This window comes from Dufourea novaeangliae, unplaced genomic scaffold, assembly GCF_001272555.1.
Source record: "Dufourea novaeangliae isolate 0120121106 unplaced genomic scaffold, ASM127255v1 scaffold130, whole genome shotgun sequence".
Classification (NCBI taxonomy): Eukaryota; Metazoa; Arthropoda; class Insecta; order Hymenoptera; family Halictidae; genus Dufourea; species Dufourea novaeangliae.
The window spans coordinates 554,603-582,531 of NW_015374004.1; the positions used below are offsets into that span (position 1 = coordinate 554,603).

At 36.9% G+C, this 27,929-nt stretch overlaps 1 protein-coding gene across 1 annotated transcript; it reads left to right on the plus strand.

Annotated features, from left to right (window-relative positions):
* Positions 1-611: 611 nt before the first annotated feature.
* On the plus strand, positions 612-27,896 carry LOC107188193 (protein Wnt-11b-like). Its single transcript, XM_015576447.1, has 5 exons — positions 612-697; positions 15,543-15,784; positions 18,078-18,430; positions 20,284-20,555; positions 27,722-27,896. The coding sequence occupies exons 1-5, from the start codon at positions 612-614 to the stop codon at positions 27,894-27,896; spliced, it is 1,128 nt and encodes a 375-aa protein (XP_015431933.1).
* Positions 27,897-27,929: the final 33 nt, after the last annotated feature.

A 27,929-nucleotide genomic window follows, 5' to 3' on the forward strand; every position in this document is an offset into this window, starting at 1 on the left:
ACAAATTTGGATATTTAAATATTTTCAAATCACATTCAGCTGAAAGTGCATTCATGGATCTTTTAGTAATCGGAAATATACAGTAAAGGTGGTTAAAAATTGTTTCCACAATTTTAAAATAAATTTCCAGTCACCAGATCTCAATGTAATAGAGTATCTATGCCAAATATTAGATTCTAAATTGAGAGAAATAAATATAATGCAACGTGTATACTCACTTTTGACTCTCACTGTATATTTTCATCGTGGGTCTTGCCGATACCTTTAACGTAGGCGTGTTTACAGCTTGTTATTCGTTGGTTTATCGTAAACTTTTGTAAAATGAAATAACTCATCGACGACAATAGCGTTTGCAACGGGGCAATATTTTTTTTTTAGACACTGGAATTCTTTCCAAGAAGTTTACCAATATCGTTTCTCGGTCATTTGAATATGGAGGTATCGAAGGTGCCCCGGCTGTTAGTAAAACGATCGACCGATCATCGAGAAAAGCATAGTGGCCCTTGAAACGATAAGACATCTGTGTAAAAAATTTTCCTTCGTGTTAAACGATCAGTGGAAAAGGATAATCTTTGTGCATGAAACACGATGAAAATGTAAAGTGAAGAAAAATGGTGATAATGAAGAGACGCGGCGCCGAGGCTTGGTTGATCTTGCTTCTGTTGCTTGTTCAAGGTGGCGAGTGCATCAAGTGGCTGTAAGTACACTGACCGTCTATTTTTATAGCTAATTATTTCCCAAAAAAACCTTCTAAATATTTTCTTTTTTATTCCGTTACTGGTTGACGAGCATAATAGACGAAATAGTTAAAGCATAAACTTAAAACGCCTATCGCCTTCCCAAGCTTTAGCAGCGTTTGAGTAACAACAACACTCTCACATGCGCTCACGAGGGCTCTAGAGGAGTCAGAAGATTAATGTAGGCCCGTTAATGAGAAACAAATAGGTTAGTAGCGAGAAGGATGTGCGTATTCGAGAGATAGAATGGCAGCGAAACAAGAATTTCTATATCAAACTATTCCATTTTCTTTCCCATTCGAGGCCCCCGGGAACAATCAGCTTCAACGAGGATTTATTGTTCGGTGGTTTCTTACGTAAGGATAACGAAACCAAGTTTAGGTTTATTACAGAATTATTTGCCTCTTGATTATTTTACACAACTTCATGTAAGTTGTAATCACATACAGTGGGGGACCAAAGTATTCGTACACCCTTTAAAATGGAGCAACTTTTTTAAAATTGATCCAAATCATTTGAGTTCATTTGGGAAGTTAGGAACATTAGTTTACGAAATGATGTGTAAAAAAAGTTGAAAAAGTTGCAATTGGTCGGAATCACGAATAAAATAGTAACGGTCGTTTTTTATAACTTTATAATCTGAGGCTGTAATGAAAATTTAATAAATACATATCGAAGATTTATGTTAGTTATATACATACTGAAACTTTCATTGAAATCGATTGATACAGAAACGAGCGACAGGCATCAAAAGATATAAGAATTGTTAGATTTACGACAGTTGCAGGTCGAGAGTCGCGAAAAACTGTGATTTTCGACATTTTTAATCGTATGTATCACACAGCAACGTTAACCGATTTTCATGAAATTTTCAGCATGTATATAACTAACATAAATCTTCGATATGTATTTATTAAATTTTCATTACAGCCTCAAATAAAAAAGTTGTAAGAAGCAACCTTTACTATTTTCTTCGCGATTCCGACCAATTTCAACTTTTTCAAATTTTTGTTTACACATCAGTTAGTAAACTAATGTTCGTATCTTTACAAAAGAACTTATGTCACTCGGACCACTTTGAAAAAAATTGTTCTGTTATAAAGGATGTACAAATACTTTTGTCCTCCACTATATAGGGTTTTGCCACTTTTAGCTTTTAGAAATCAATCTAAATTTCTGTAGTTGCAAAGCTCTTTTCTTATGTCAATACATTATAAGGGTTATGCAATAAAATAAAAGTAAGAAAATTTATTTTTATTTTATGTTATAGTATAGAATTTACTTTTATTTTTACATATCTCAGTTAATCTGTTGCAAAGTATAGTTCGTTTTAAGTATAGTTCAAATTATAGTCTTTTCTTCTGTCAATACATTATAAGGGTTATACAATAAAATAAAAGGAAGAAACGAATTTATTTTATTTTATTTTATTGTATAGAATTTACTTTTACTTTTACATATCTCAGTCAATCTGTTGCAAAGTATAGTTCAAATTATATTCTTTTCTTCTGTTAACTTCTATAAAACTTTCTATAAATTTACCTTTAAATTTCCTCTAAACTCTATTCTTACTCAAATAATCGTTTTCTCTCAGGGCCCAAGAAATATTCTTTTTCACTGTCCACGGATTCTTGCTTTAATTCCATTCCCGGTATCAATTAATCCGCTCCTTTCTTCCCCCCCCCCTCCTACTCCTCCGTCGTCCGACCGATTCTTATGAATCATTGCGTCTTCCTCCCACGGCCATTCACTGACCGCTCACGGAGCATGAAGATATGCCATTATCATTCACGCCCGAAGGTGATCGTCTGTTAAATCTACCTTATATCACGTAGCTGCTCGTCGACGTTAATTGTCCTGTGATTCGAGGCGAATTTCACCCGGCAGGGGGAGGGGGGAGTGTGGGGGTACGACGAGGCAGCCTCGTGGGGCTGGAAAAGCGGAAACAGAAAGAAAGAAGGCTGCTTGGCGTCGGATGATGAATGGCGGAGTGATGGTAGTTTTGCGTGCAAAATCAAAATACGAGCGAAGCAGGAAGAAACGTAGGAAAGGAAGACAGCTGGGGCTGCCGTTTGAACAGGGTGGAAAATTAGGGGTTGCCCGCGATTCGTGATTTATACACGCCTGTTCCAAGAAGCTTCTCCTCCCAGATCCATTTTCTAGCAGTCCGTGCAGTCCTTTGGGCCCCCTTTCTTTTGTTTATAATCATCGGCACCGTGAACGAAGAATGCCGAAGGGCGACTCTCGCCCAGTTGCGTCTGTGAGATTCGTTTTTATTGCTGCGTGAGCCAGAACGACATCGATCCTGTCACTTTCAGTTCTGTAGGAGACGCGTAGATTTGGGAGGGTCGGGTTTTCCTACCGAAATTGATTAACGGATATTACATTAATTTTAGTCTTTCGGGGGAATGTGAAGAAATCCATTTGCTTAACGAGAACTGTGAGCAATGTTGTTACATATTGAAACGAAGTATGGTTTTAATTCTTCTCTTTTTCTTCTATGTACATATTCAGGGCCGTTCCTTGGTCGTTGGCCGCCTGGGTGCAAAAACAGTATCGCCGCCGTTATTAATTTCATATTATTCAATTACGAATTTGATATGCAGTGTTTAATTTTATACGTATAATACAATATTCATTTTAAATAAAACCATTCAATTTTCAAGGATCTTTGTTTCATTTTATGAAAATAATAAAAGTTACTTTATGAAATAAAAAATTAATATTTTCTTCCACGTATGTATAGGGTAAGTGTGTCAGTTACTGTGCCCACCTCTGATTACTGTGCCCTTACATTATTTTTATGCACAGTAAATTACATAATCATTCAAATGAATATATTAAAATTTTTAAATGAAATTTAATTAACAATTAGCATAATTGAACTGAAAGTATGAATTATTAACACTTATAAAATAGTAATAATAATTATTGAAATTATGCGGAGACGATTTGGTGACATTTCGTCACAAATCTTATTGAAAAGCTTAAGGGACACTGTGTGAATGATGCCAGCAAATAGTAAGAATATTCTCCAAAACCGAAACAATATATACTACGGGTCCGAAAAATTCGTTTAGATAACGGAAAAATGTATAATACAATCGATTTGATGAAAATATTTTGTTAATTTATAATAATCCAGTAACCGAAACAAAATTTTGGTTTGATGCTATTACTGTGTGCAGTAACTGGACCTATTTTGAGTCTCTAATAACAAGCTAAATCTGATCTTCTAACCTTACTTTTAAAGATACTACCTAACGACTAACAATAAGACGTGTATGTACCTACGCATTAATTTGTCTTGTTTATTACAATAATATTGTAAGTATTCAAAAATGTAGTAATAAATTGTTCAAAAATGTTCGGAAAGGAAATTTTACACAGTAACTAGTACACAGTAATCAATACAAGTATTCAGTAACTGACACACAGTAACTGAATTTTCGTATGCTGTACAGTAACTGATTCAAAAAATGATTTTTTTGTTTTCATTAATATCGTACATCAGTTATAGTACTTAATTGTAAAAAAAATCCTATTTATATAAGGGACATCAAAATATAATTTAAAAATGTTCCGCAGAGCAAAATATAAAAAACAGTTGTTTACAAGGGTTTTGCGATTATTGTTCCAAACTTGGGTCCGCGCCGGGACAATAATCGTGGACTATGCGAAACACTTCTGACTCGGCAACTTACTTTTGTAGTATTCCGAACATAGAAAAGGACCAGCGTTTGAAAAACAGAGGAAAAGCTTCTGTTTCCACTGGACTCGACTGCGTGACCCGCCAGCGACGCTCTCGCCGACCAATGGTTACATTCTAGCTGACCACACAGTCCGATTTTGTGTGCACCGTTTCGACCAATAATAAAAATACGTGTGACTGGAGGAGCTCCAGTTACATTTAATTCGTCGGCAGCTCTCTGGGCAGTCGCTAACGATTGAACACTTTGACTAATCGTCGTACATTCCCCCGCTCCGTCCGTCGAGTCCATCGAGCGCATACATTGTTGCCCGGTGCGCGAGACAACGCTAATTCAACGATGAACCTTCTTTATTTTTGATTCATTGTTAATGTAACTTTTACTAATATATTGGGGAGATTTTTCTGATTAAAGTGGTACCAAATACGACATAATTTGGATCATATTTATTCATGTAGATAGTGTTAACAGTTCATATTCGTTCATTATCGCTTCTTATAAATCATAAACAAATATGATCCAAATTGTGTCTTATTTGGTATCATTTTAATCAGAAAAATTTCACCGATATGTTCATCAAAGTTTCATTAATAAAAAACCAAAAATAAAAAAGGTTTATCGTTACATTAGTATTGTCTCACCAACACCCGGGAATGTAACCTTTTTGTGGGCTCCCAACGTTCAGTCGTTGGCTTGTGAATTAGAAGTCGCCTCGGCGCGCCGGGGCAACAAAGTATGCGCTTGCCGGGTTCCACGGCCTCCCCCCTAGTGGTGGGGATGACGCCTGTACAATAATAGTGGATCAACAATCAGTCAATAAACGTGAGGTCCCTGTAATTGATCGAAAACTTTGAACTTCGTCTTAATGGGCACAGTAACTAACACACTTACTCTAAGTACGAAACTAACGCATAATGTTTGTAACAAAAATATTACGGTTGATAAATAGCGACCATTAATTACCTACATGAATTTAATCCTCTAAATATGGCTAAATGTCATATGCTATTTTGGGCTGTCCATAAAGATAGTTCCTTCTTCTATACGAGTACTGCCACAAAGATTACACATACAATTAATTTGATCTAATTCTGTTGGTCGAAAATTTTCATCATCATCAGAAAACTTTTGATTATTATTCTGATTAGTCCAAGTTTTACATATAATAAATGATCTGCGGCTGCCCCTAAATTTGGCACCATCTGTACGCCCGCCAGGACCGACCCTATACATATTAGTTTGTACCATAATAAATGTCGGTTTTCAAATTTTATTAGAGAATAATCTAATTCAAATTGTACACAATAAAATTGCCTGCCACTTGTACTTACATATTCGTATTCAGCTCATAAAGATCTATCAGCAACGCCTATTAACGGTCATGGGGTATTTTACGTGTTGAATAGTGTAATGAGAGAATATAAATTGTTAACACTTTCTACATACATAAGTACAGTAGAACTCCACGTATCTGAACTCCTCATAATCATTTTTTTATGTTTAAATTTTGTATACAAAGACTGTAGAATTTTCTTGAGTGTTTATGCAAAGGGAACATTCGTTAATTATTTCGTTAATGGCTGGTAAACGACCTTCCTTTTGGTCGTGCAATTATCGACGATTGTCGGAAGATCTGGGCTTGGGATTCAATATAAACGGGGATTAAGGATCGATTTATAATAATTTGCATAAGTATCTCGATTCAAAAAAAAAAACCGGTATGAAATCGCGTGGATGTTGCTATTTAAAAAATCACAAGTAACGAACTTAGTGCTGATCTTTTTTACTCGTAAATCATCTGTTACGTGACTCTTCGCGTGAATATGGCTCATCGTGGGTGGTAATACCATATCATTCCAAACGTTCAACACAAAGGTACGTTTAAACCTTAATCGAAATCTTGGGAAATTTTATTTACAACGATGGTAGGAAATTTTGAATAATATTTGGGTTCGTTATTTTGAAATTTAAACTAACAGTAATTTCAAAGAGTGATCTATTTCAGTATTTCTTACCTTAAAAATGTGAAGAACAAATTGGATTATGTATTGCATATTTACTACAGTATAAATAGATATTCTAGAAATGTGGAAAATTGAGAAAGAGAAATAAGAACGAAAACCTACGATATGAAACGTATTCGATACTCATGTTTTTTTATATTAGCGTCGTAGACTAACAAGCTGGTGTAAAAATGATTTGAAACACAAAATCTATTTGAAATAATGAATCATATACATAGTTTTATTATTCGTATCTTAAAAGTAACATAGAAAAAGTAACTTTATTTTATGCGAAGATCAACTAAATTACCGTAAAGTAATTTATTATTTTGATTACCACTTTCAAACATACTAATAGATAATTTCGTATTTTAGATTGCAATTTTGTCACGATGAGGACTGCGTAATTAAAAGCAATTGCTTTTTAAAGTATTTCTCTTAGGACTACACTGATTTCAATTCTCAATTGTATTTTCAACTAAAGGACTCTTTCTACTCTAGCTAATAGTGATAAAACTGCATTGTAATTCAAAAAAATTGTTCACGTTTGGGTAATTATGAGGTATTTCGCATTATCAACGAATATCGGTAAACTATTTTATAAAGAATGAATAAATAAGTTTACAACAGAATAGATATTTCACATTTATTGTAAATATAAGAAACAATATTGTTAAATACTTTTCCGATTCTTTATCTGTAAAAATTATAAATAATCAATAATAAAATTATAATTATAATTTAAAATTAGTAATGAAATTGAATGAAAATTAATAATATCTAATATTTAAGACGAAGTGTTATTTATAATACATTAATTAATGTCGTAATCAAAAAAATGAATGTATATTACTTTGGAGATCTCTAGACAATAAATAATTATCAGCGCAAGTTGCAACCGTCGCGTCGTAGTTTCGCGTGGTTTCGCACTAGCTGGCGAGGTTAAACTATTGTACACTTCACTCGCGCACGCGCATCTTTTCACGAACTGCAGCTCCCTTTAGGCCACTTAGTTTACCACAAATAAATATTCAGGGGAAAAACGTTTAGTCAATAATGTTTGGGTTATTTTTTTGTGAAACGCATATACACAAGGTCGTTTCTGGGTTGTTGGCCGCCCAGGTGCCGAAACAATATGGCCGCCCTTATTGATTTAATATTATTTAATTACTGCTGTGTTTACATTTATACCTATATAAAATACGTTTAATTAGTTTTTATTTAAGCATCATATGGTATAAAAGTATGTTTAAGTAGTTTTAATCTATATACATAGTTTTTTAGCAGTTATCATGCAAAAGGAATATTTTTTAAATTCTATTTTCATAAAATGAAACAAATCCTTAAAAAGAATGGTTTTATTTAAGACAAATATTTTATTCTACATATAACTACAAAACTAACGTATAGTGTTTGTAATAATGATGTTAACGAATTGAATCCAATGAATGTGGCTAAATATCATATGCTTTTTTGGACTGCGTATAAAGAGAGCTCATTCTTGTATACGAGTAGTGTTCCAAATATTACACATAAAATTAATTTGATTGAATTCTGTTTGTTTAAAATTTTAGGAATCATCAAAAAAGTTTTGATAGTTATTCTTATTAAATTGTATATATAATAAATGGTTTGCGGCCGCCCCTGGATTTGGCCGGCCAAATGCGGGGGCAACTTTTGCACCCCCGCTAGGAACGGCCCTGCATGTACATATATGTTGACAAGCCTGTTTTAAACACAGAAAAAATGTTTGTGTTAAAATAGTACGTTTGTGACTCATTTATCCAAAAAGCTAATTTAAAACAAAAAACATTCGGAGGTACCTAAAACTTAATTTTAATTTTCTTAAGTGAATTTACATTGTTTAGTATCTGACTGTGTATAATTATCATCGTTATATTATGTAAATTCAGTAAGTTATAAAAATTTGTAAATTATATACCATTTTCAAATAAATAATTAAAGAAGCTCACTTTGCCCCGGTCTCCTCCAGACTTTTGTTAAATTTATTAGCTGTATATTTTTAGTTCATGTTCCTCAATTCGATTGAATATCGAGAGTCTAGTGTAAAACGAATGGTCAAGGGCCTGACTACCTCAGTTTCGTTTCCTTTTATAGTTGGATGGGCCTTGGGGCCGCACGCAAGAGTCCGCAGCTGGCGATCGTAGGCGCCGGCCTATTATCGGCCCCGTAAAAACACTACTTTACGATTCCGCGGGTCAAAATGAATTTCGAAATTGCACCCGACACTGGGGGTACTTGCCCGTTCGAGTATTTCGAGACGTATGTCATCGGGTTTTATTGAACCGACGCGCATTTTCATAAGAATGTTTAGTCGTGAACGACCGTGAACTTCCCAGGGAATAATTCTGTCCTTACATACTTCTGCATAATGAAAGGTGCAAGAGAGGAGTATACCTTCAATTTATTGGCACACCTTTTTTTCGGCGCGTTTTAGGACGAAGGCACTTTTAAAAGAACGCGGGTGCTGGTCACCTTGGGCATGGAAAAACCGGTAGCGTTCTCCTTGGATGATTGTTGGGAATTTAGGCGGAACATTTTATTAAGGAAATTGGTTAATAGAATTGTTCGTGTGTACATTCGTGATAAACATGGTATTATTTGATAAAGTCGTGAAAATTGCATGTATGTAGTTTCAGGAACTACTATTTTTTTCAGTTACTATACAGGGTGTCCCATCTAACTCTGCCACCCTTAATTACACGGTACAAAAAAATGGTTCGGGAGAAAGTTAGTGAAAGTGAAGTTGAAGGTCATCTCAAGGTCATATCTTCTGGGATTTCTCTAATGGTAACGTCTTTTTAAATGGAATACCCTATTTTTTTGTTTGATGCCTACGTCCTAAGGGGAAGCTGCCGTTAAAATATTATGTTTCTACATAGGTTCAGCGTTGATAAGTCAGTGAGTCAGGACTTTTTTTATACGAGTATATAGATTATTATATTTTTGGAGAAAATAAAAGACAAATAAAAAATTGTTTCATCTCTAAAAACGAAATTAGTTTTGATAGTTTTCACAAAAATGAACCTTGTTTAATAAATCAACTTAGTGTTTTAAAAATTTATAAAACTGTATACGTATCATGTCAAAGTTGCATCTGGTACAAATGTAAGCCCTCGGTGTTTCGATGTTCAATTCTAAAATTGTACTAATTTGTAATTACAAAACCGGATTGCTGATATTTCAAAACATATTTTGCATATTACATTACAAGTAGCGGTCATTGCCAATAAAAAAATAATATTAATTGCAAATTTGTATTTATTCTTTTACTTATACGTCCACTCTCGAAATACATAAAGACTTTCGAGTAGCCTGTTTGAAAAAGTGCACTGACGCACTTTCTGTTGCAAAGTTAAACGTAGCCTGTGTAAAGGAAATCGATATCGATTTAATCCAAAATAATCGCACGGAAGGAGGAAATGTAGGAAACGATATTCTTCGTTCGTAGTTGTTACAAGTTGTCGGACTTGTTGCGTACGAGGTGGTCCCGCCAGACAAGATCTCACTACGATCAGTTAAATTACTTTGAAAATCTGTTCATTGGCTAATTGAAATGGTATCGACATGATATACACTGCACATGAATAATAACTCCTAACGAATAGAACTACACATGCTGCAAATTGGATATCGGATAGTTCCCGTCACAATATTTACTGCGAATGATTTATCAATGTATATTACGCAATACAGTCTTTATTTCCGCAAATTCTTACGTAACGCATATATTGTTCAATGTATTCCACAACACGTTCACCAATTAAAAGATGTAGTTAATTAATTTTTGTAGAAAAATTAATTTTTCTACCAAACATTTTTTAATATTGGGTACAAAGTTTAAGCTTTTTTTATTGCTTGAGTTAGGAGAGAATGCATATCTACGTATATTGTAGGAGGCGGAGGAGTTGTTCTACGTCAAATCCTGTTTTACAACATTGATTGGTCGCTGTTTTTCATTAATATCTCGTTAACAAATCCTCGGATAACATTTCTGCTAAGGAAAAAGTTGTTTTAAATCACTTCACAAGTCTCCCATTTTCGCGTCCTCCAAAATTCTTGTTACACCCTGTATAGAATAATGTATTTTGTGGTCGCGCAACTAGTCACCAGTAGTGATGGGACACCAAGCCGGATTCAAGTCCATCAAGTCAGATGACGTCACGGGACCTCGGCTCGCGGCAACGGTATCTAATCTCTATAAGCCTTCGGCGACTGACGCTTCGGTTACAACGTAACACACAGAACAAATCACCAAAGAATACAAATTTTAACTTGCACTCCTTTCAGTGTACTTTCTTAAAAATGTTATGAATAAATGTAGGAGATTCTTCTGATGAAAATAAGTCCAAACACGACATAAATCAGACTATATTTAATAACATACAATTCGTTTCGCGACATAACGTTTGAATAAAAATTGTTTTCGCTGCATTTCCCTATTCAGAGACACGTAAAATTTTTGAAAAACATGGCACACATTGCAAATACCAGGACACCTGTTACAGAATTATCTCCAAGTTTTCGGTTAGAAATTCTAGGTGGAAAAAATTAAGAACCCTAAAAAATGATAACAAATACGAATTTCTGAATAAAATGAATTATAATTAAACATGGTAAAGCACATACAATAACATTGTAGACCAATATATTGTAAGAAACATAACATAATATGCAGACATACAGTGCATTAATCCATTGATCATTAAGACATAAACATAATACAATTATTTTAATTCAAGCATATTCCAAGGATAATATAAGAAGCAAAGATAAGAAATTTATTAATACTAAATACGGTATAGAAGCAAATGTACAAGTAAAATGCATAAAATAATATAATGCTATCTAACATTAAGACATAAACTTAATGCAATCACTTTAATCGAGGAATACAGCATGACCAATTCCATACACATTTGATAGGAATGAGTTGGAAATCGATAAGCCGCTTATTGATCTACTAGCTTTTTTCTCGCGGTTTCGCTCGCGTAGATTTCGAGATTTGGTACAATTGTTTTTAAACAAAATTATAATTAAACAAGTAAGTAAGACTTCTTCTTTTATATATACAGATTGTACATAATTACATAAATAAATAATTACGTATACAAGCAAATATAAGATGCTTGCAATCACATTTCACAAGATATCCCCAGCAGCAAAGTACCTAAATTTTGGTTCAAGGAATAAATGGAACATCCAATACTACATCAGCATAGTAAAACAATGCACGAATAGCACCAAGTTTAATACTTGAAAGTAGTTTTTCATTATCGAATGCTTGCAAGTTACAATACAGCAACAATACTAAGAATCTTTATGCAAATAATGAGATATAAATAAAATAAACAATTATTTTTACTTCAACGAGAAGGCAAAACTGTAACCAATTATGCCACCTTTCCCTTAATGTCGCGATACGAATTGTATGTTATTAAATATAGTCTGATTTATGTCGTGTTTGGAGTTATTTTACATCAGGAGAATCTCCTACATTTATTTATAACATGTTTAAGAAAGTACACTAAAAGAAGTAAAAGTTAAAATTTTTATTCATGGGTGATTCGTTCTGTGTGTTACATTGTAACCTGAACGTCGGTCGCCGAAGGCTTATAGGGATTAGATACCGTTGCCGCAAGCCGAGGTCCCGTGACGTCATCTGACTTGATCGACTTAAATCCGGCTTGATGTCCCATCACTAGTCACAAGTGGAGAAAAGGCTTTCGAGAAACATATGATTTCAGAGCACCTAAGAGACACCAGATCATCCCCTTAACCATATTCGAATTAGTACCTCGTATCTTAATATACGATAACATACAAAAGTCTTTGATTCGTACATGCTTCAAACCAACAACACGGTCGGTCAGAGAAAACAATAGAATTAAAAATATCTAACCGTTGTCCGGGAAATCTAAAAATCTCGCATAGAGAGGGGGACGAAGGTTGGCACAGAAGTTTGAAATTCTCGTCAGGTGAAACAGGTTCGCGCAGTTACGGATTCACGGTAGAAAGGGCAACGGTAAGTAACCGTACGGTTCTGTCGGAGTCGTAAATCAGGGGTGAATTTCGAAAATTATAGGGCGTGAAGTTGAAAGGTGCCTTTAAGCGGCGCGGGTGGATACGCGCGCCACGGTGCAAACTGTACGGAGGATAATTACGGACACCTGAAAGTCAAAATGGCTCGAGTACGGATACGTCTAGACGTAACAGCCCTGGGAATGGCCGGCCCGCCAACCCCATGTCAGGAGCCTACCCTCGAAATTACCCTATCAAAAGGCCGCAGCTCTAATTCATTATTCCGCCGCTGACGACTGCGGGGACTGTGGTTTCCAAGATGCCATTCACGTTATACGCTCGTCCCCATTGGCGACACTTTCGTGAACTTGTTACTGGTTGCACCGAGAACTGGTACACCTATAAATATTGACGTTTTCTGTTTTGGCAGATGCCAGCCTGGGTTTACGTGCTGGGGTAAGCGACCCATTTTATTAGTCTATGTCATCCGTTCCAGACACTGGCGTGTCCACGCATTAAGAGTGTATACGAGCGATATAAATTTAATAGAACAGATACCACAACTTTCTCTCCCAATGTGCATCTATCCTGAACTTACAAGGAACGTTTCCCAACCCAGAGACTTAGATTTCAATGAAACTTTGTACGTTTGTTAAGCAAACAGAAATAAGGGACATGTATTTTTTTTTTATCGGCCGACATTTACTTTAAGGGGGTGAAACCACCCCTTAAAGTTTCAACCCAGAAATACTATCTCGAAAACCAGAGGAGACACATGAAAACATCTAATGGGCGAGTTTCATGGTTTCTCATGTACAATAATACGGTGCTAAAAAATTGTCTTAAATAAAATTTGTTTATAACAAAACAATTTTTTATAATTTTATTTTACTACTTATTCAAATTTATATAATGGCAAAAAATGACGAGCATTTCATTCCAAATCCATTGGTATATATATTTATGAAATTGCCTCCTAGTTTCACAAATTTTTATTATACATCCCGTGCGCACGCCCTCTGACAAGGAAGGTTTCCCGACTCGCAGATTCTGATTTTAATGAAACTTTGTGAGATTGTAGAGGGCATCGAGTTATGCAAGGAACGATTATTTTCGGCTGAAATTCACTCTAAGGGGGTGAGAATTCACCTCTTAAAGTTTGCCGAATTTTTCATTTTTTCAATATATCTTGTTAACCATATGTAATAGAAAAAAAACTATTAATGAGAAAAGTGAATGGTATTAAAAGACCTATTCGGACAATTTTAAAAACTTGTTTCAAATCACCTCACGAGTTTACCATTTCCGGGTCCTCCAATATTTTTGTTACATCTTCTACATGTCTATGGCCCCACATCTGGCTTCGCTGCTTACTATTTATACGGTAGACGCACAGTACAGAGGCGCGTCGCCGGATTCGCTCCGTCAATTTGGCGTTATCACTCGACGAATGCGCGGCAGGTCTGCTAGATAGCGAGTTCTACCTCAATTGTCTCTTGCACCGCGGTACTTATAGCTCGCAGGACACAATCGTAGCTGCGAGAAACCGCGATGCGAGCGCAGCCGCCTAGCGACCGCGGTGAGAGTGACCGCGGGACGCCCCACTCGCGTCACACGGTTGCGGCGTAACACGTAACCGTTACATCCCCCCTTTCTTTGTAGGCGCGAGCCTAGGGTGAGGAAGAAGAGAGACACGAACACATGGATCCTGTACAAGTTGTTTTATTTATCCATGAATTACATGAGTGTAGTTTGTATCATAGGTAGGCTGGTGTGGCGGTCTAGCGGACTTGCACCCTCAGGCTCCCGTCGTGTTCCTTTCGAAACATGAGCCGGCTCCCTGGGACTTGTACCCGGTATCGATGACCCACTCGCAGCGCCGGTAGGTGGAGGTATACGGTGCTGGGGTTATTTGCGTCTACCTGGTGTACGGCCCGATATGGTGCGGTGAGTTCTACGGCGCCAGGGTCGTTGGCGGCTACCTGATACGGCGACCGTAGTGACGTGATTTCTTTTACGTTGATAACGGTCGTCATGGTGTCGGTCCCCGACGGGAATCCTGACCTATCCAGGGGACGGGGCCGTGGTGCTGGTACTGGTGCTGGCGGTGGCCCTAGTGCTCGCAGCGGCGGCGGTGTTTGCGGCTGTGCTGACGGCGACGGCAGGGTTTTTTGGATTGGTCACTGCGGAGGCGGTGACCGGGGTGGCGGCGGTCGCCTTTGGCGCGATTCCTCGGTACGGGAAACCATTGCTTTGCCAGATGTCCAGTTTTTTTCAGATTGTGCCTCGCGCCACGGTACTAGAAGGCCGCGAGGCAGAATCATAGTTGCGGGAAACCGCGAGGCGAACGTGGCCGCCTATCACACGGTTATGGCGTAATGGCGTAGCCGTTACAATTTGGTTAGGATCGCGAGAAGCCTCGTGACGTCAGCCCCTTCCCGAAACGCGATGCGCATATACGCAGCGTTTTTAGTAACGAAACGGTTATGAGCGGTTTCTCACGCGATTATCAACTAGGCCATCTGTGGGCCACCTCTCATGATTAACACGCTGTCTGCTCTAACAGACTCGCTCTCTTTGTGCGACAAACGTTCATCCTTGTCGCACTCACTGTCTGTTGTCATGCGAGATGCCTACGTGACTTTTGATACGGCACCTGACCCGGATTACCGTTAATCCAACGGTAATCCAATTATTCGCTAATCAACTGCTAAGACAAACGGTGCTCACTAGACCCGTTTTTTTCTGTCGGTTCCAAATCAATCATCGGGCTACTCCTGATTATACTCGCGGCGCGATATCGGAAACGCCGCTTAATTGTATATTCGTTATCGTTCTCGAATTGTTTTATTTAAATTGTAATTCGTACATTTCGTGACGTAATAAACTTTTTATTGTGAAAGTCAACAAAGAGTGAAACCTTACAATAAAGTTATTGATAGATATAATACTTTCGTTTCTGAATTTCCCTTAAAAATCGCTACGGATTTTCCGGACAACATAGTACATGGGTCCAAATTTTACACTAATTGACGTCTTTTTAATTTCAGAGCTCTCGGTCATACAGGAGATGGCTACATGTGGACGAGGGAAGCTTGCACCAGTGCGAAGGGGGCCGGCCTTTTGGAAAGAAAGCAGGCAAGAGCATGCAGGGCGACGCCGGACATAATGTCTAGTTTGGTACAAGCAGCAATGGACACTTCAACAGTATGTCAGCAAGCGTTTCGACATCGCAGATGGAATTGCAGCAGTATTGAACGTGCGCCAGATTATACGCCTGAATTATTAACCGGTATGTCTTTTATCAAAATATCACGGAATACGGCAGAAAATAGTAGTTTACTGTTAGTCATATACTTTCATGCGTCGTAAAATTAAAATAAGAAGATATACAGGGTGTATATTTAAACTTATAAGTGAGAAATCTATTTGATCGCATACGGGTCATTCCACGGCAAGCTGATCGCTTTTGTACACGATATTTGAGATTTTTCTCAAATTGAAATATGTTACAGTTCATGTGATAATAGGGGGGGGGGGGTTCAAGTCACCATGTCGCTGATTACAGAATTGTTTAAAAAATACATTTTATTTCACTTTAATCGTAAAGAATTGTTATTTTTTAGCGATATACCTAAAAAGTCGGACCGAGCAACCTCCTCGTAGTGTACGTCAGGTAATGCTAATGCCGAATTTGCCATGTGCAAAATAATATACAGGGTGTAACAAACATGATGGAGGACCCGGAAATGGCAGACCTATAAGATGATTTGAAATAACTTTTGGCTACCAATCGCAGCACGTAGCCAACGCTTCCGCGGAAGCTCGGTCGGCAGACTCGCGTTCTGATTGGTTGGGGTTTTTCGTTAATATCTCGTTAACAAAGCCTTGGGTAACATTTTTGCTAAGGAAAAACTTGTTTCAAATCATCCCAGGAATCCCTCATTTCCGGGAGTCCAAGCTATTTTGGGACACCCTGTATACCTTGTGCTTAATATGTGATCCGACATTGACACCAAGAGTTTCACTCGTAATATTCACGTTTGGCCCAAAATTCTGATCACGAGTAAAAGTGTGTAATATAGTAGTTTCCATTATCGCTCGAGACTGAAAGCAAATCTTTCGCTGAAACTCTAAAATTTAATCCAGTTTGGTTTCGGCTGAGACACTCACTGATGAAAGTTAAGAAACAAGGTGGTTAAATAAAGATTGTGTAATGTATTTTTATATCATACATTTTATACTATGTGCACATATGATGGTTTGCATGAAGTGTAAGAAATCTACGTGCTTTATTCAGTAATTTGACATATACATCATTTAGGTTTTAAGTATGTACATTATTTCATATATGTGACAAAATTATACTACTCCAAAATAATAATTTATCTTCTATATATGTGATCTATTATATTTATCAGCATGCAGCAGGAAAATATTCTATAGACGGATGGTACGAAAGGAAATATGTATCCTAAAATGCGGGTCTTCTTTTGAGGAATTTGACGGTAAATAGGAAGACCATAAAGAACCGCCGCAATTAGTGATCATTATAAGGTCGTCGTTTCCTTCCTTTTTATCGCCATCCTCATACCACCTGCAGATTAATCGATATAAATAAAATTCTTCCCGACAAGCAGACTCTTCGTTAATGAGAAAACTGAGAAGGTCAAGCCGATTTTCGAAATTGATGAAAAACACGATCGTCCAATATGTATTGACGAGCTTAAATGGGCTTCTCGTTCCGTACACCAGATTGCTAATCAGCTTTCCTTCAATTATTTTGATTCATCCGCGAGAAGGAACAAAAAACTGATTAGAAACACCAGGAGCTAAGCTTTTATCAATCCGCAGTATCAAAAGTATACGCGTTTTCCTCGCTAATTGCCGACAATGAAAACTGAGTTCAATATCCTATTTAAATCAGAAAATGCTTACTAATTAGTCGAAGCTACTTAGGTCTTTACGTTCCTTTTGTCTCATTACATGAAATTTCTACCGATACATTAACATTCGTACCACCACTGGCAGAAAATATTTTATAAAAAATAGACTGCTGCTGTAATGCAAAACAATTATGATTAAAATCTCTGCTACGGGGAATTAAAAGCTGCTAAAAGGTGCAGCTGCTCCACAGATTATTAATATCCACATAGATATTTTCTAAACCAGCAAAATGATGACGCAACCCCTCCCCCTCCCGTATTTTCATATAAAATATAACATAGTACAATTTGAGCAAAATCCCAGACACCGTGTAAAAAAGTGATCTGTTTGGCGTGGAATAACGCTTATAAGAAATGACGAGCTGCATCGACCAGTATATTACAAAATGTATAATTCCGTTTAAAAAGAATCAACTTTGACCTTCATGTATTCTCTACGCTTCCTCCTCCAAAAAACTACTCACATCATCTTATTTCCTCTCCAGAGTCGTTCAACATTTACCTGACACATTTTTCGGTATCTTCAACGGTTTCGAAGATACTTGAGGGGATCGATTTAAATGAATCATCCTGTATACGATAATCCACCGAAGATCTGTATCCTATGACGAACTTCGTTTTGTTCTCCTCTTCATATAGGAACAAGGGAACAGGCATTTGTATACGCTATGTCGGCCGCAGCTGCGGTTTGGAGGCTGGCAAGAGGATGCGCGTTAGGAAGTCTGGCAGCTTGTTCTTGTGCAATCCCGCCGCGAAGGGAGCCACCGTCGCCGTCCGCTTTGATTTCGCCGTCGTCCTTCACCGCGACGTCGGTTTCGTTCGGGACACTGTCCGCCAGGAACTCCTTCAAATGGGGCGGCTGCGGCGACGATGTTAGATCAGCGTCCAGAATGGCAAAGAGGTTCCTTCAAGGCGCTACACCTCCTGGTACCGGTGCAACGACAAAATTTATGCACGCCGTTAATATGCACAACAACCGGGCAGGTCGAAGGGTAATTAACTTATTTACATAATTTTAATCGTATGTTACTTTATCCCGTTTTCAGTTTAGCTTTTAATCCCTTGATGACCGAGGGCGTGGAACGAAAATTGTACTACACAGTCCAAGCATGGTCCTATACACAGGTCCGGAAACTTCCGTGATGGGAGTGATCCCTTAAAGACGCCAAGTGTACTTTCGAACTTTGTTACGAACCGAGGGCACTGCGATCTTATGGTTCAGTCAGGGGCCTAGGATTGAGACCTTGCTCTCCGTCTTCTAATTCCTAAGTCCATGGGTTCAGCCCCGGCCGTATACATTCCCTATGGCGTATCAGGGCGCATGCGCCTATTCTTGCTTTCAAACCTTGATGTACGTATAATACGACTGCAGCGCTATGTAGCTAGCGGAAGGTTTACGAAACTTTTATTCTTCCTTACAGGATAATCCCCACCACAGAAATTGCCGGACCTGGGTATACGACCGTGAGTTCAGGGAAAATACTTTACCTTAGAAGTGAAGCGTCATAGATTTCAAAACAGTCGTCTTTACAGCCCCGCGTCATATTTTTCACAACAGTATCTTGTGTCCTGCTTTTTTGCGATTTTTAGTACATACTACGCAGCGTCTTTGTAGATTTACTTTTTCCCAGATGTTACCCGAAAATACGGGTCGGGAAGGGTCGGATGGAATCCTGAAAGTTTGCCCAACACATAAATTTGTTCGGATACCTGATATTTCGAGATCGAATTCTTGATTGAGCACCCGAAACTCGATTTAGGAACCGATACTCGATTCGGGACATTTTTTTCCGACTGATCTTAAATTTGTAAGTTTGAAAACGTTTGCATATATTGGTCTGTAATTAATTGTAAAAATCAATCAAAGGAAAGAAAGCATTACACTGTATAATGCATGAAAAAGTGCTTTTCTTTAAAGTGTAGAGAAAGCATAACTTTGCGACGTTTTCTGGAATTAATTTACTTCGTGTGGCTACCAGCATCAGAAAAATATCGCTCGTTTGAAACTTGCGTAGCAACAATAGCGAGATACTGTCTTGCTACTGCTGATAATATCGAGAATCGTGTAACAGTACATTTCCACCAATCGATTATAACAGCTTTCCTAGGTACTACCGACTAGGTATAAAATAGACCTGTCATCCTTTTTTTTTTGTCCCACGGCCGGAGGGCTACATGTGTTCGTGCGCAGCCTTACAGATTAGTCAATAACGTGCCCTTCCGCAGATCCTCCATATTGCGTTGTCACCCAATAGGATAGTTTCATTAAGAACCGCTAAGTTTAAAATATAAAGGAGGGCTGCGCCCGACAGAAGACCACAGACTTCTATACAAGGTGCAACAAAAATGTTGAAGGACCCCGAAATGGGGGGTTCAATCACTCGTGGGGTGATTTGAAACAACTTTTTCCTTAGCGAAAATGTTGTCCGAAGCTTTGTTAACGAGATATTAACGAAAAACCCCAACCAATCAGAGCGCGCGTCTGCCGGCCGAGTTCCTGCGGTAACGTTGGCTACCCGCTGCGATTGGTAGCCAACGTTACCGCGGGAACTCGTCTGGCAGACTCGCGCTGTGATTGGTCATTGTTTTTCGTTAATATCTCGCTAACACAGCCTCGGATAACATTTTTGCTAAGGAAAAACTTGTTTCAAATCACCTCACGAGTCTCACATTTCCGGGCCCTCCAACATTTTTGTTGCATCCTCTATGTGAGCGATTTGTAAAGAAGAAGAAGCTTACTACACGTCTAAATAGTTTCATTAAAATCGGCGACCCCAATTTGGCGCTCTCTCCTTGTCAGTGTTGCTGAATTATTAATACATTTACTTTATACTATTACTAACAGGCAGTCGAGCAATCGTTGACCTTGGAATGTAAGTGCCACGGCGTATCCGGATCCTGCAGTGTACGCACCTGTTGGAGAGGACTCGGTACTTCCGGACCTTCAGCAGCAGGAAGTCGTTTACTTCAAAGATACGCAACCGCGGCGGAAGTCCGACCGAGATCAGGTGGAAGACTACCGCCTCTTTACCATCATGATAATTTACTGTATACTACCAAAAGCGCGGATTACTGTCTTCCTGATAAGAAAAGAGGAAGCCTAGGAACTATTGGCAGGTAATTCTTATCCGATTTTTTTTTAACAATATTGATAATGTTTAGGGTGTTTGAAAATCACGTACCACGGCTACCATAGCGTTATTCTATACCTCTGGATCAATGGATATCTGTAAGAGAAAGTCACCGCAAAATTGACCTTGACCTTGAAATTCAAGGTCAAAGTTTTTTTATTATTGCATCGTATTCTATTCGTCATAAGGATAACAAGCCTGAAAGGAATTATGGGTCGCAATTCAACCGTTCTCAGGGAAAATTATGTTAAAGTTGTACTAGTATTCGGACTCACTTTATTTCCAACGTGCTTGCATTTTCCAGTCAAATGCAAGGTAAATAGCATCTATTGTCGCATATGGATACCCCAGATGCACCATTACACATATATCCCATATCTTCCTTTCTGTGTTTCATACTTTCTCACTCCCACGCCAACTTTCTCGAACGCATTTCTCTCGGATTTTCACACATTCGCTTCCGATCCTTCAAACACAGCGTACCTTAATAAATAACGAAACACGGACAACTAACTGTTTTAAGAAAAACGAATATTTCTTCTAAACCTCTCCAACCAGGAACTAGAATCCAGGACTACGATTTAAGAAACGACCTGCCTAATCGTAGCCAACATCACATTTAGACATGATTGTTTTACTATTGATACGGTAAACCAACCAGTGAATGACAGAATTGTTGAATTTCTGGCTGTTTGAGATTAATACTTAAATATATTTATTTATAACAAGTAAACAGCTGTTGAAATTGCAATTACATTTATTGTTCTTAAAATTTTTATAACAATAATTACTTATCCTTATCGTAATTTAAAAAAAATTATTTATGAAGTGCAAAACGTGTACAAGTCCAGTAAATGACTTACATTTCTGAAATATTTTTAATAAGAATTGTACTTATTAATATTTGCTGAATACGCTAAACTAAAAATATGGGGTAGCAAAAGTACAACAACGCTCCATTTATAGACATTTAATAATTTTTTAATTTATAATTTACATTTCTTGCCTAATGGGCAGTCATTGTTATGCAGTAACTAGTTAATTGTTAACTATTGCGGTGTTCCTTTTCAATAGCGAGAATGGTCGACACCTAGCTGTAGTGGGTGTAGGTTCGGTGGCAGGGATATGGGGTGATTTTTAGCAGACGGCCTCCAAAGGTTGTGGGCGATTATAGCCAGACAGGCCATTGGTAGGGGATACAATCCGTGTTGATCAGACCACACGCTGAGTCTGCGTGCAGACGTAACACGCGCTTGATGTTTGCTCCTTAGACATTATTCTAATGACGAAATACCGCTAGTTTATTACGACGGGTTTTCGTTTCATCAAAACATCGGAATGAGGTTTCAATAACATTGCAAATAACTCATGTTTCCACATATTTTTTACTGCATATGAAAATTTTGCACATGTCATCCTCCGCAAAAATACACATTTCTAATACTTGACTTACAAATATGAATATACGTTGATATATAATTAAAAATGGTCCCATTTTTAGACACTGTCGTGTTTAGACTCTTCTTCATCACAAATATCTCATCAACACATATCCATTAAGAAAAATTGGAAATAATAAGAATTGTACTTTTTATATAGTGGTCAGATTACAGGTGAGAACTCAGGAGATGGCATGCGTGGTGGCACAGGGGCAAGAGGGGTAACAATTTTCCGACCAATGGTAAACACTAGTAACAATCCACCGGCCAATGATTAACAACGGCAACAATCCGCTTGGTCAATGGCAAACAGAGTGGGGCATTATTCGATTAAATTTTCATTCAAATAATCTTCGAATGAGAAATTCAAATAAAATTAAATCATTCGACAGTAACAAATAATTTTTTATTCGAATAAATTTTCATTCGAATAATTTTTTATTTGAATAAAAATTTAGTCGACTCACAGACGAATAACGTGATCACCCATATTTTTTAAAATTAGCCGAATTCTCGAATAATTTAATTGGTCGGTGTTGATCGTTAATATCTCGTTCACAATGCCTCAGATAACATTTTTGCTAAGGAAAAACTTATTTCAAATCATCCCAGGAACCACTCATTTCCGGGAATCGACGCTATTTTGGGACACCCTATATATGTAGATACAACATATTACGAAGGTAAAACAAGTAAACAATAATATGCAGACGCAAATAATAATTCTCCTAAAATAAAACAATTCCCGTTTTACTTGAAAAAAAAAAGAAAAGTGAGAAGAAAACTATCCTAAATGACTAATACAGGGTTTCCCAAACTGTGTTCCGCTGAACCTGAATAGGTGTTCCGCGACAATTTGGAAATGTTTTATCATCAAAGTCATTAAGTGCTTTATATATTCATACTTTTATGTTTATATTATATTATAGTTTTATGTTTAAAAATAATTACTAAATAAATAATGTGTTTTAATAACATTTTTTTTTTAATTTTTACTAGTAGGAATTACCCAACTTAAAAAATAAGCTAAGTGTTCCGTTAAAATTTCCGGGTTTGCGAAGTGTTCCATTGCAGTAAATGTTTGGGAAACTCTGGACTAATACAAATATCTTGTAATTCCTTACAACACTTTACGACCTGCTATCCAACGCGATTCCAGCCTTTATTTTTGTCTCCAAACTAGTCAACTAATCCTTATCGTGTACTAATAAAATACTTCCATCCCGTACATCCGCTCGGTTCTTCACGTTTTCTCCTCTGGTCGTTGGTGTTTAGAAACCACACACAACGAATTCCTTCGCTTGATCTTGGTTATCTTCGGCAGAGCCAGATACTAGCTTATTTATGCGAGTGTGCCGGTAATTACCTATGAGAGAAGACCTTCGAGATAGGGCGGAACCCCATTTTTCCTCATGATCGGGAAACCTGTTCTTAAAACGAAATAAATCCTCCATTTTACGATATTCGAACGATCTTCGTGATCAAGCCCAGCTACAACTTCGATACTTTAGAATCTGTGAATTATGCATTTACGCCTATAATGTATTAATCAAAATTTGAACAAAATGAAATGAAACATTTGTCTTTATTCAGTTGCATTGCGCACAATCTGGTTATAACATACAGGATGTTCCACCTAACTCTGGGACCCTTAATTATTCTCTTATTTGTCACGGTACAAAAAATGGTTCGGGAAAAAGTTAGTGTATTTTAGCGGGGAAATTAGGCTATGAGATTGAAGGTTATCTCAAGGCCATATCTTCTGAGATTTCTTTAATGGTAACGTTTTTTTTAATGGAATGCCCTACTTTTTTTTGTTTGCCATTACAAAGAGGGGATCAAAACATATCCAACAATGTATCACACTATGACCTTGAAATGACCTTGGGCTGAAAATTTTACACGTAAGTGGTTGAGGTGGAAGATAACAGAAAATGAATTGCAGAAACAAAGTAAACGCCATAATCACATTATTTATTATCTTAGTGTATCCATTCCGGCATTCCATTTAAAAAAACGTTACCATTAGAGAAATCTCAGAAGATATGACCTTGAGACGACTTTAAATCTTATGCCTAATTTCCCCCCTAAAATACACTAACTTTCTCCTGAACCATTTTTTTATACCGTGACAAATAAAAGAATAATTAAGGGTGGCAGAGTTAAGCGGGGCACTCTGTATAATAGAAATAACATTAGGAATTTTCGATTAGAATATGAATACATTTTACAGTCGATTTGAGAAAAAGGTATTTCGAGTAGATAATGTATAGAAAGTTAACGTTTAATAAAAGATACACCGAGCATGAACGATGCGAAAAATTAGTAGCAACAATCAGTGTTACCACAAGCAGGAGTAAATAAAAAGGGGGGAAAGGTATATCTTTCGTCGGTGATTGCATTCGTTACGGATTTTCCGGAGGTCAGGCGAGAGGAGCCTCTTCGTTGCTGTCAATTATTCACGCCCCAGCCTTCATGAATTAAGATCACCCACGGCATTCTGAGAATGAAGACTGGTTCTAGAAAGTAGAGGAAGTGTAAGAATGAACGCACACATACATAGAGCACTAATTTATATGACACCAAGAACCACATGACGACTTGAAGACGCCCATTTTACGGCTATGTTAGGTCTAAAACGCTTTTAAGCCGTCCTCAAAGCGTCATTAAGCGTCATGTGCTATCTGGGAATTTTGTTTTATTTCGTCGATCTACATATAAAACTTGGCTTAAATGAGTCCAGGTTAGTCCCACCCAGATAGCACATGAAGCCTTGATAACGCCCATTGAACGGCTATTTTAGGTCTAAGGTGTCTTTAAACCGTCTTCAAGGCGTCATGTGCTATCTGGGTATCTACGATACAAAATAAATCAACTCACATCCTATTATCGATCGATTCTAATTGACACAACAGAAACTTTCAGAGTCCACGTGAAATGCATTGTTTCTAAACTTGGGAGACTTCCTAATCTTCCTAAATCTTCCAAAGAATCGATTTTTTTGTTACATTATCGAAAAATATAAGTTTTAGAAAGTACGTCTGCAGGAAAATTTGCCCGAGCCCGCAAAATGGTAATTATTCGGAATAGGTCCAGCCTCGCCGATTTCAATGACCTTGAAATGTGTTGTCGAGGTCATCATTTTGAATACCTTTTCCCTATACATGTTACCGCCGCTCGGCTTTAGTTTCCGAGATATTCGCAAAAATATATTCGATACTGTATTTTGTTCTGTATGGGTAATTATGTAGAAAAAGGGCAATCTCGTGTATGACCTTGACCTTGACTATGTTGTCTTCCCAGATAGCACATGGTGCTCAATGACGCCTTGAAGACGGCTTAAAGACGCCTTAGACTTAAAATAACCGTAAAATGGGCGTTTTTAAGTCGTCATGTGCTATCTGGGTTTTGACATTAGTTGGACATATTTGAATGCAGCTTAACACGTGGTACATGATGTAGTAAAAAACGTACATTATATGCAGTCGAATTTAAAAAATTAAATTTTAAAAAATTCGAAAAATATGGTCATAAAAAAATACATTCCATGTACGATACTCCCCCTCTGAAATCATTGAAACTGTTTTTGAACATATCTCATTTCATTGAAAATGAAGGAGGTAGTTAAGTGTACATTTTTAGATAGGACACCCTATATATGCTCGATAATTTAAGAATATTGTAGTTCACCTTTATATAATCGTTCCAAGATTCATCGCTAAACGAAAGAATGAAATAATAAGTCTTCCTCGTACAATGACAATGCAGGAACCATTAAATTGCAGACGTTCATCACTAAATTTTTAGAAACTAATTTAATTTTATACTTAATTAATTGATTAATTATGATTAATTTTATCATCTAATTTTATATTTACATAAAAAATGGCGGGTATTTTGTAGTTTTTTATATTCTTTCGACTCGTTTGTTTATTATTGCAAGAGAAATATTCCTTTTTGCAACATTTTCCAGAAATAATTTACTCCTTTATCTTTGCTCGTAAATGAAAAGGAAACACGTCCATAAAATCCATTTAAGATTATTTCTTACAATTCTGATTGTAGCATATTCAATTTACAAAACGTGCTTTAATATGTTTGTTCGTACGTGATTTTATTCGCTGTTCTGGCAATCTCATCAAAATAGTCCATAAAACGAAGAGACTATTGAGTCGCACAAGCCACGGTGTATTTTACACGGATGCAGTGTTAAGAAAAAAAGATTTTTAAAAGTATACGGAGAAATGGACGAAGGCATGCCGTAATAAACATTCACCACGCCCACTTTGTATAATTATATGGAGGGTTATAATTACCGGTTGTGAGCTGTGACCGGCAAGCGATATAGCCAGCGGTGTCCAAAGAAAACTGGCTCCATACATTAATCGTTAGAAATGAAATATTAGCGGGCCAGAAATTTGCATCCAATTAGATTATGAAATGCTTGGAGGTGGTCTCATCTATTAGTTTCCGTGTAATTAAATATTGTAATAAAGAGGCGAAATTGTTTAGATACAGTATAACATTAAAGAGAGGCGAATAACAAATGGATTAAGGAAATCCCTCTATATGGAGATATTTCTCGATCTCTGAAATCAACTGTTCTGTCTGTAAAATGAATAAGAGAAATATAAACAATACGCGAACAACACAAAATTACCGATCACTTCAAAGTTCGTTACAGATTTGTGGATTAATGATAACGAAGTACGTACATTTCTTAACACTTAAGCATATTTTAAAAATATCATTTAATTTTATATTTACATAAAAAACGGCGTGTATGTTTTAGTTTTTTTTAGATCTGTTCGACTCGTTTGTTTATTATTGCCAGAGAAATGTTCCTCCAAGCATTTTGCAACATTTTCCAGAAATATCTTATTCTTTTATCTGGTAAACGGAAAGGAGACACGTCCATAAAATCCATTTAAAACTATTTTTTACAATTCTAATTGAAGCATATTCAATTTGCAGTTAATATAAATTAGCATTTAATCTGAGAGAATTGTGACAAGTAGATGGACAATGAACAATCTGTCGCTTTAGAACATTCTGTTGTATTAAACTGCATTTTCGAAAACAAAAAGATAGTCGAAAAAATTTAGAGACAAAATTAGTAGACAAAATTTTCCTTAGGAAAATTTAAATGGCAATCACATGGCGCATGTATCTTCTCCGGAAGCAGAGGCGTTTCAGGGAGTAAAAATTCAAAATTCTTTTTTATCTCAGGGATTTTAGTGGGTAAAAGTAAAATAAAGAATTTATTAACTTCGATCAAATGTCTGTCTTTTATTGTATTTCACAAACTTCTGTATGCTATAAATGCATAAAATCCGCAGTCTAATGATCGTATATTAATCGATGTATTTTTTCGTTCTGTATAAGAAAAAAATTAGGGTGCTTATATAAAAAAAGGATTAATTTAAAAGATATTTTAACTGCAATTTTACATTTTTGTAGTCTGATATTTCCAATTGTTGCAGTTAGACATGATTTGATATAATAAAAGTGCTGATCATAAAACGTGAAAATTTTACGAATATAGAAAAATGGCTGATCACGTAAACTAATCAGTTTTTGACACACGTTTATATGTATACATAAGTACTTGCACATGTATAGACATAATTGTATTATAGTCATTATAGTATTTATTGTAGGATAATTGTAGGTACTCTGAAATAATACTAATGAGTGATATTTCTCTGTACAGGCAATGCAATGGCAGCAGTTCCGGGTACGAGGGTTGTGAATATCTTTGCTGCGGTCGAGGGCATATCACGAAAACAGAAGACATCCTGGAACGATGTGATTGCAAATACATCAGCTGTTGCTATGTAAAGTGCAAGACATGTAGAAGAGTCATAAAAACCTACGAGTGTAAATAAACAGAGGGAATTAGAACAGAATAAAATTAAGTC

What these genes read in the sequence shown, in the direction of transcription:
- LOC107188193 (XM_015576447.1), top strand. Translation starts at nt 612, where the DNA reads ATGGTGATAATGAAGAGACGCGGCGCCGAGGCTTGGTTGATCTTGCTT. An exon ending in ACAACCGGGCAGGTCGAAGG is followed by an intron (nt 18,431 to 20,283) that starts GTAATTAACTTA and finishes TATTACTAACAG; the next exon opens with GCAGTCGAGCAATCGTTGAC. An exon ending in AGCCTAGGAACTATTGGCAG is followed by an intron (nt 20,556 to 27,721) that starts GTAATTCTTATC and finishes TTCTCTGTACAG; the next exon opens with GCAATGCAATGGCAGCAGTT.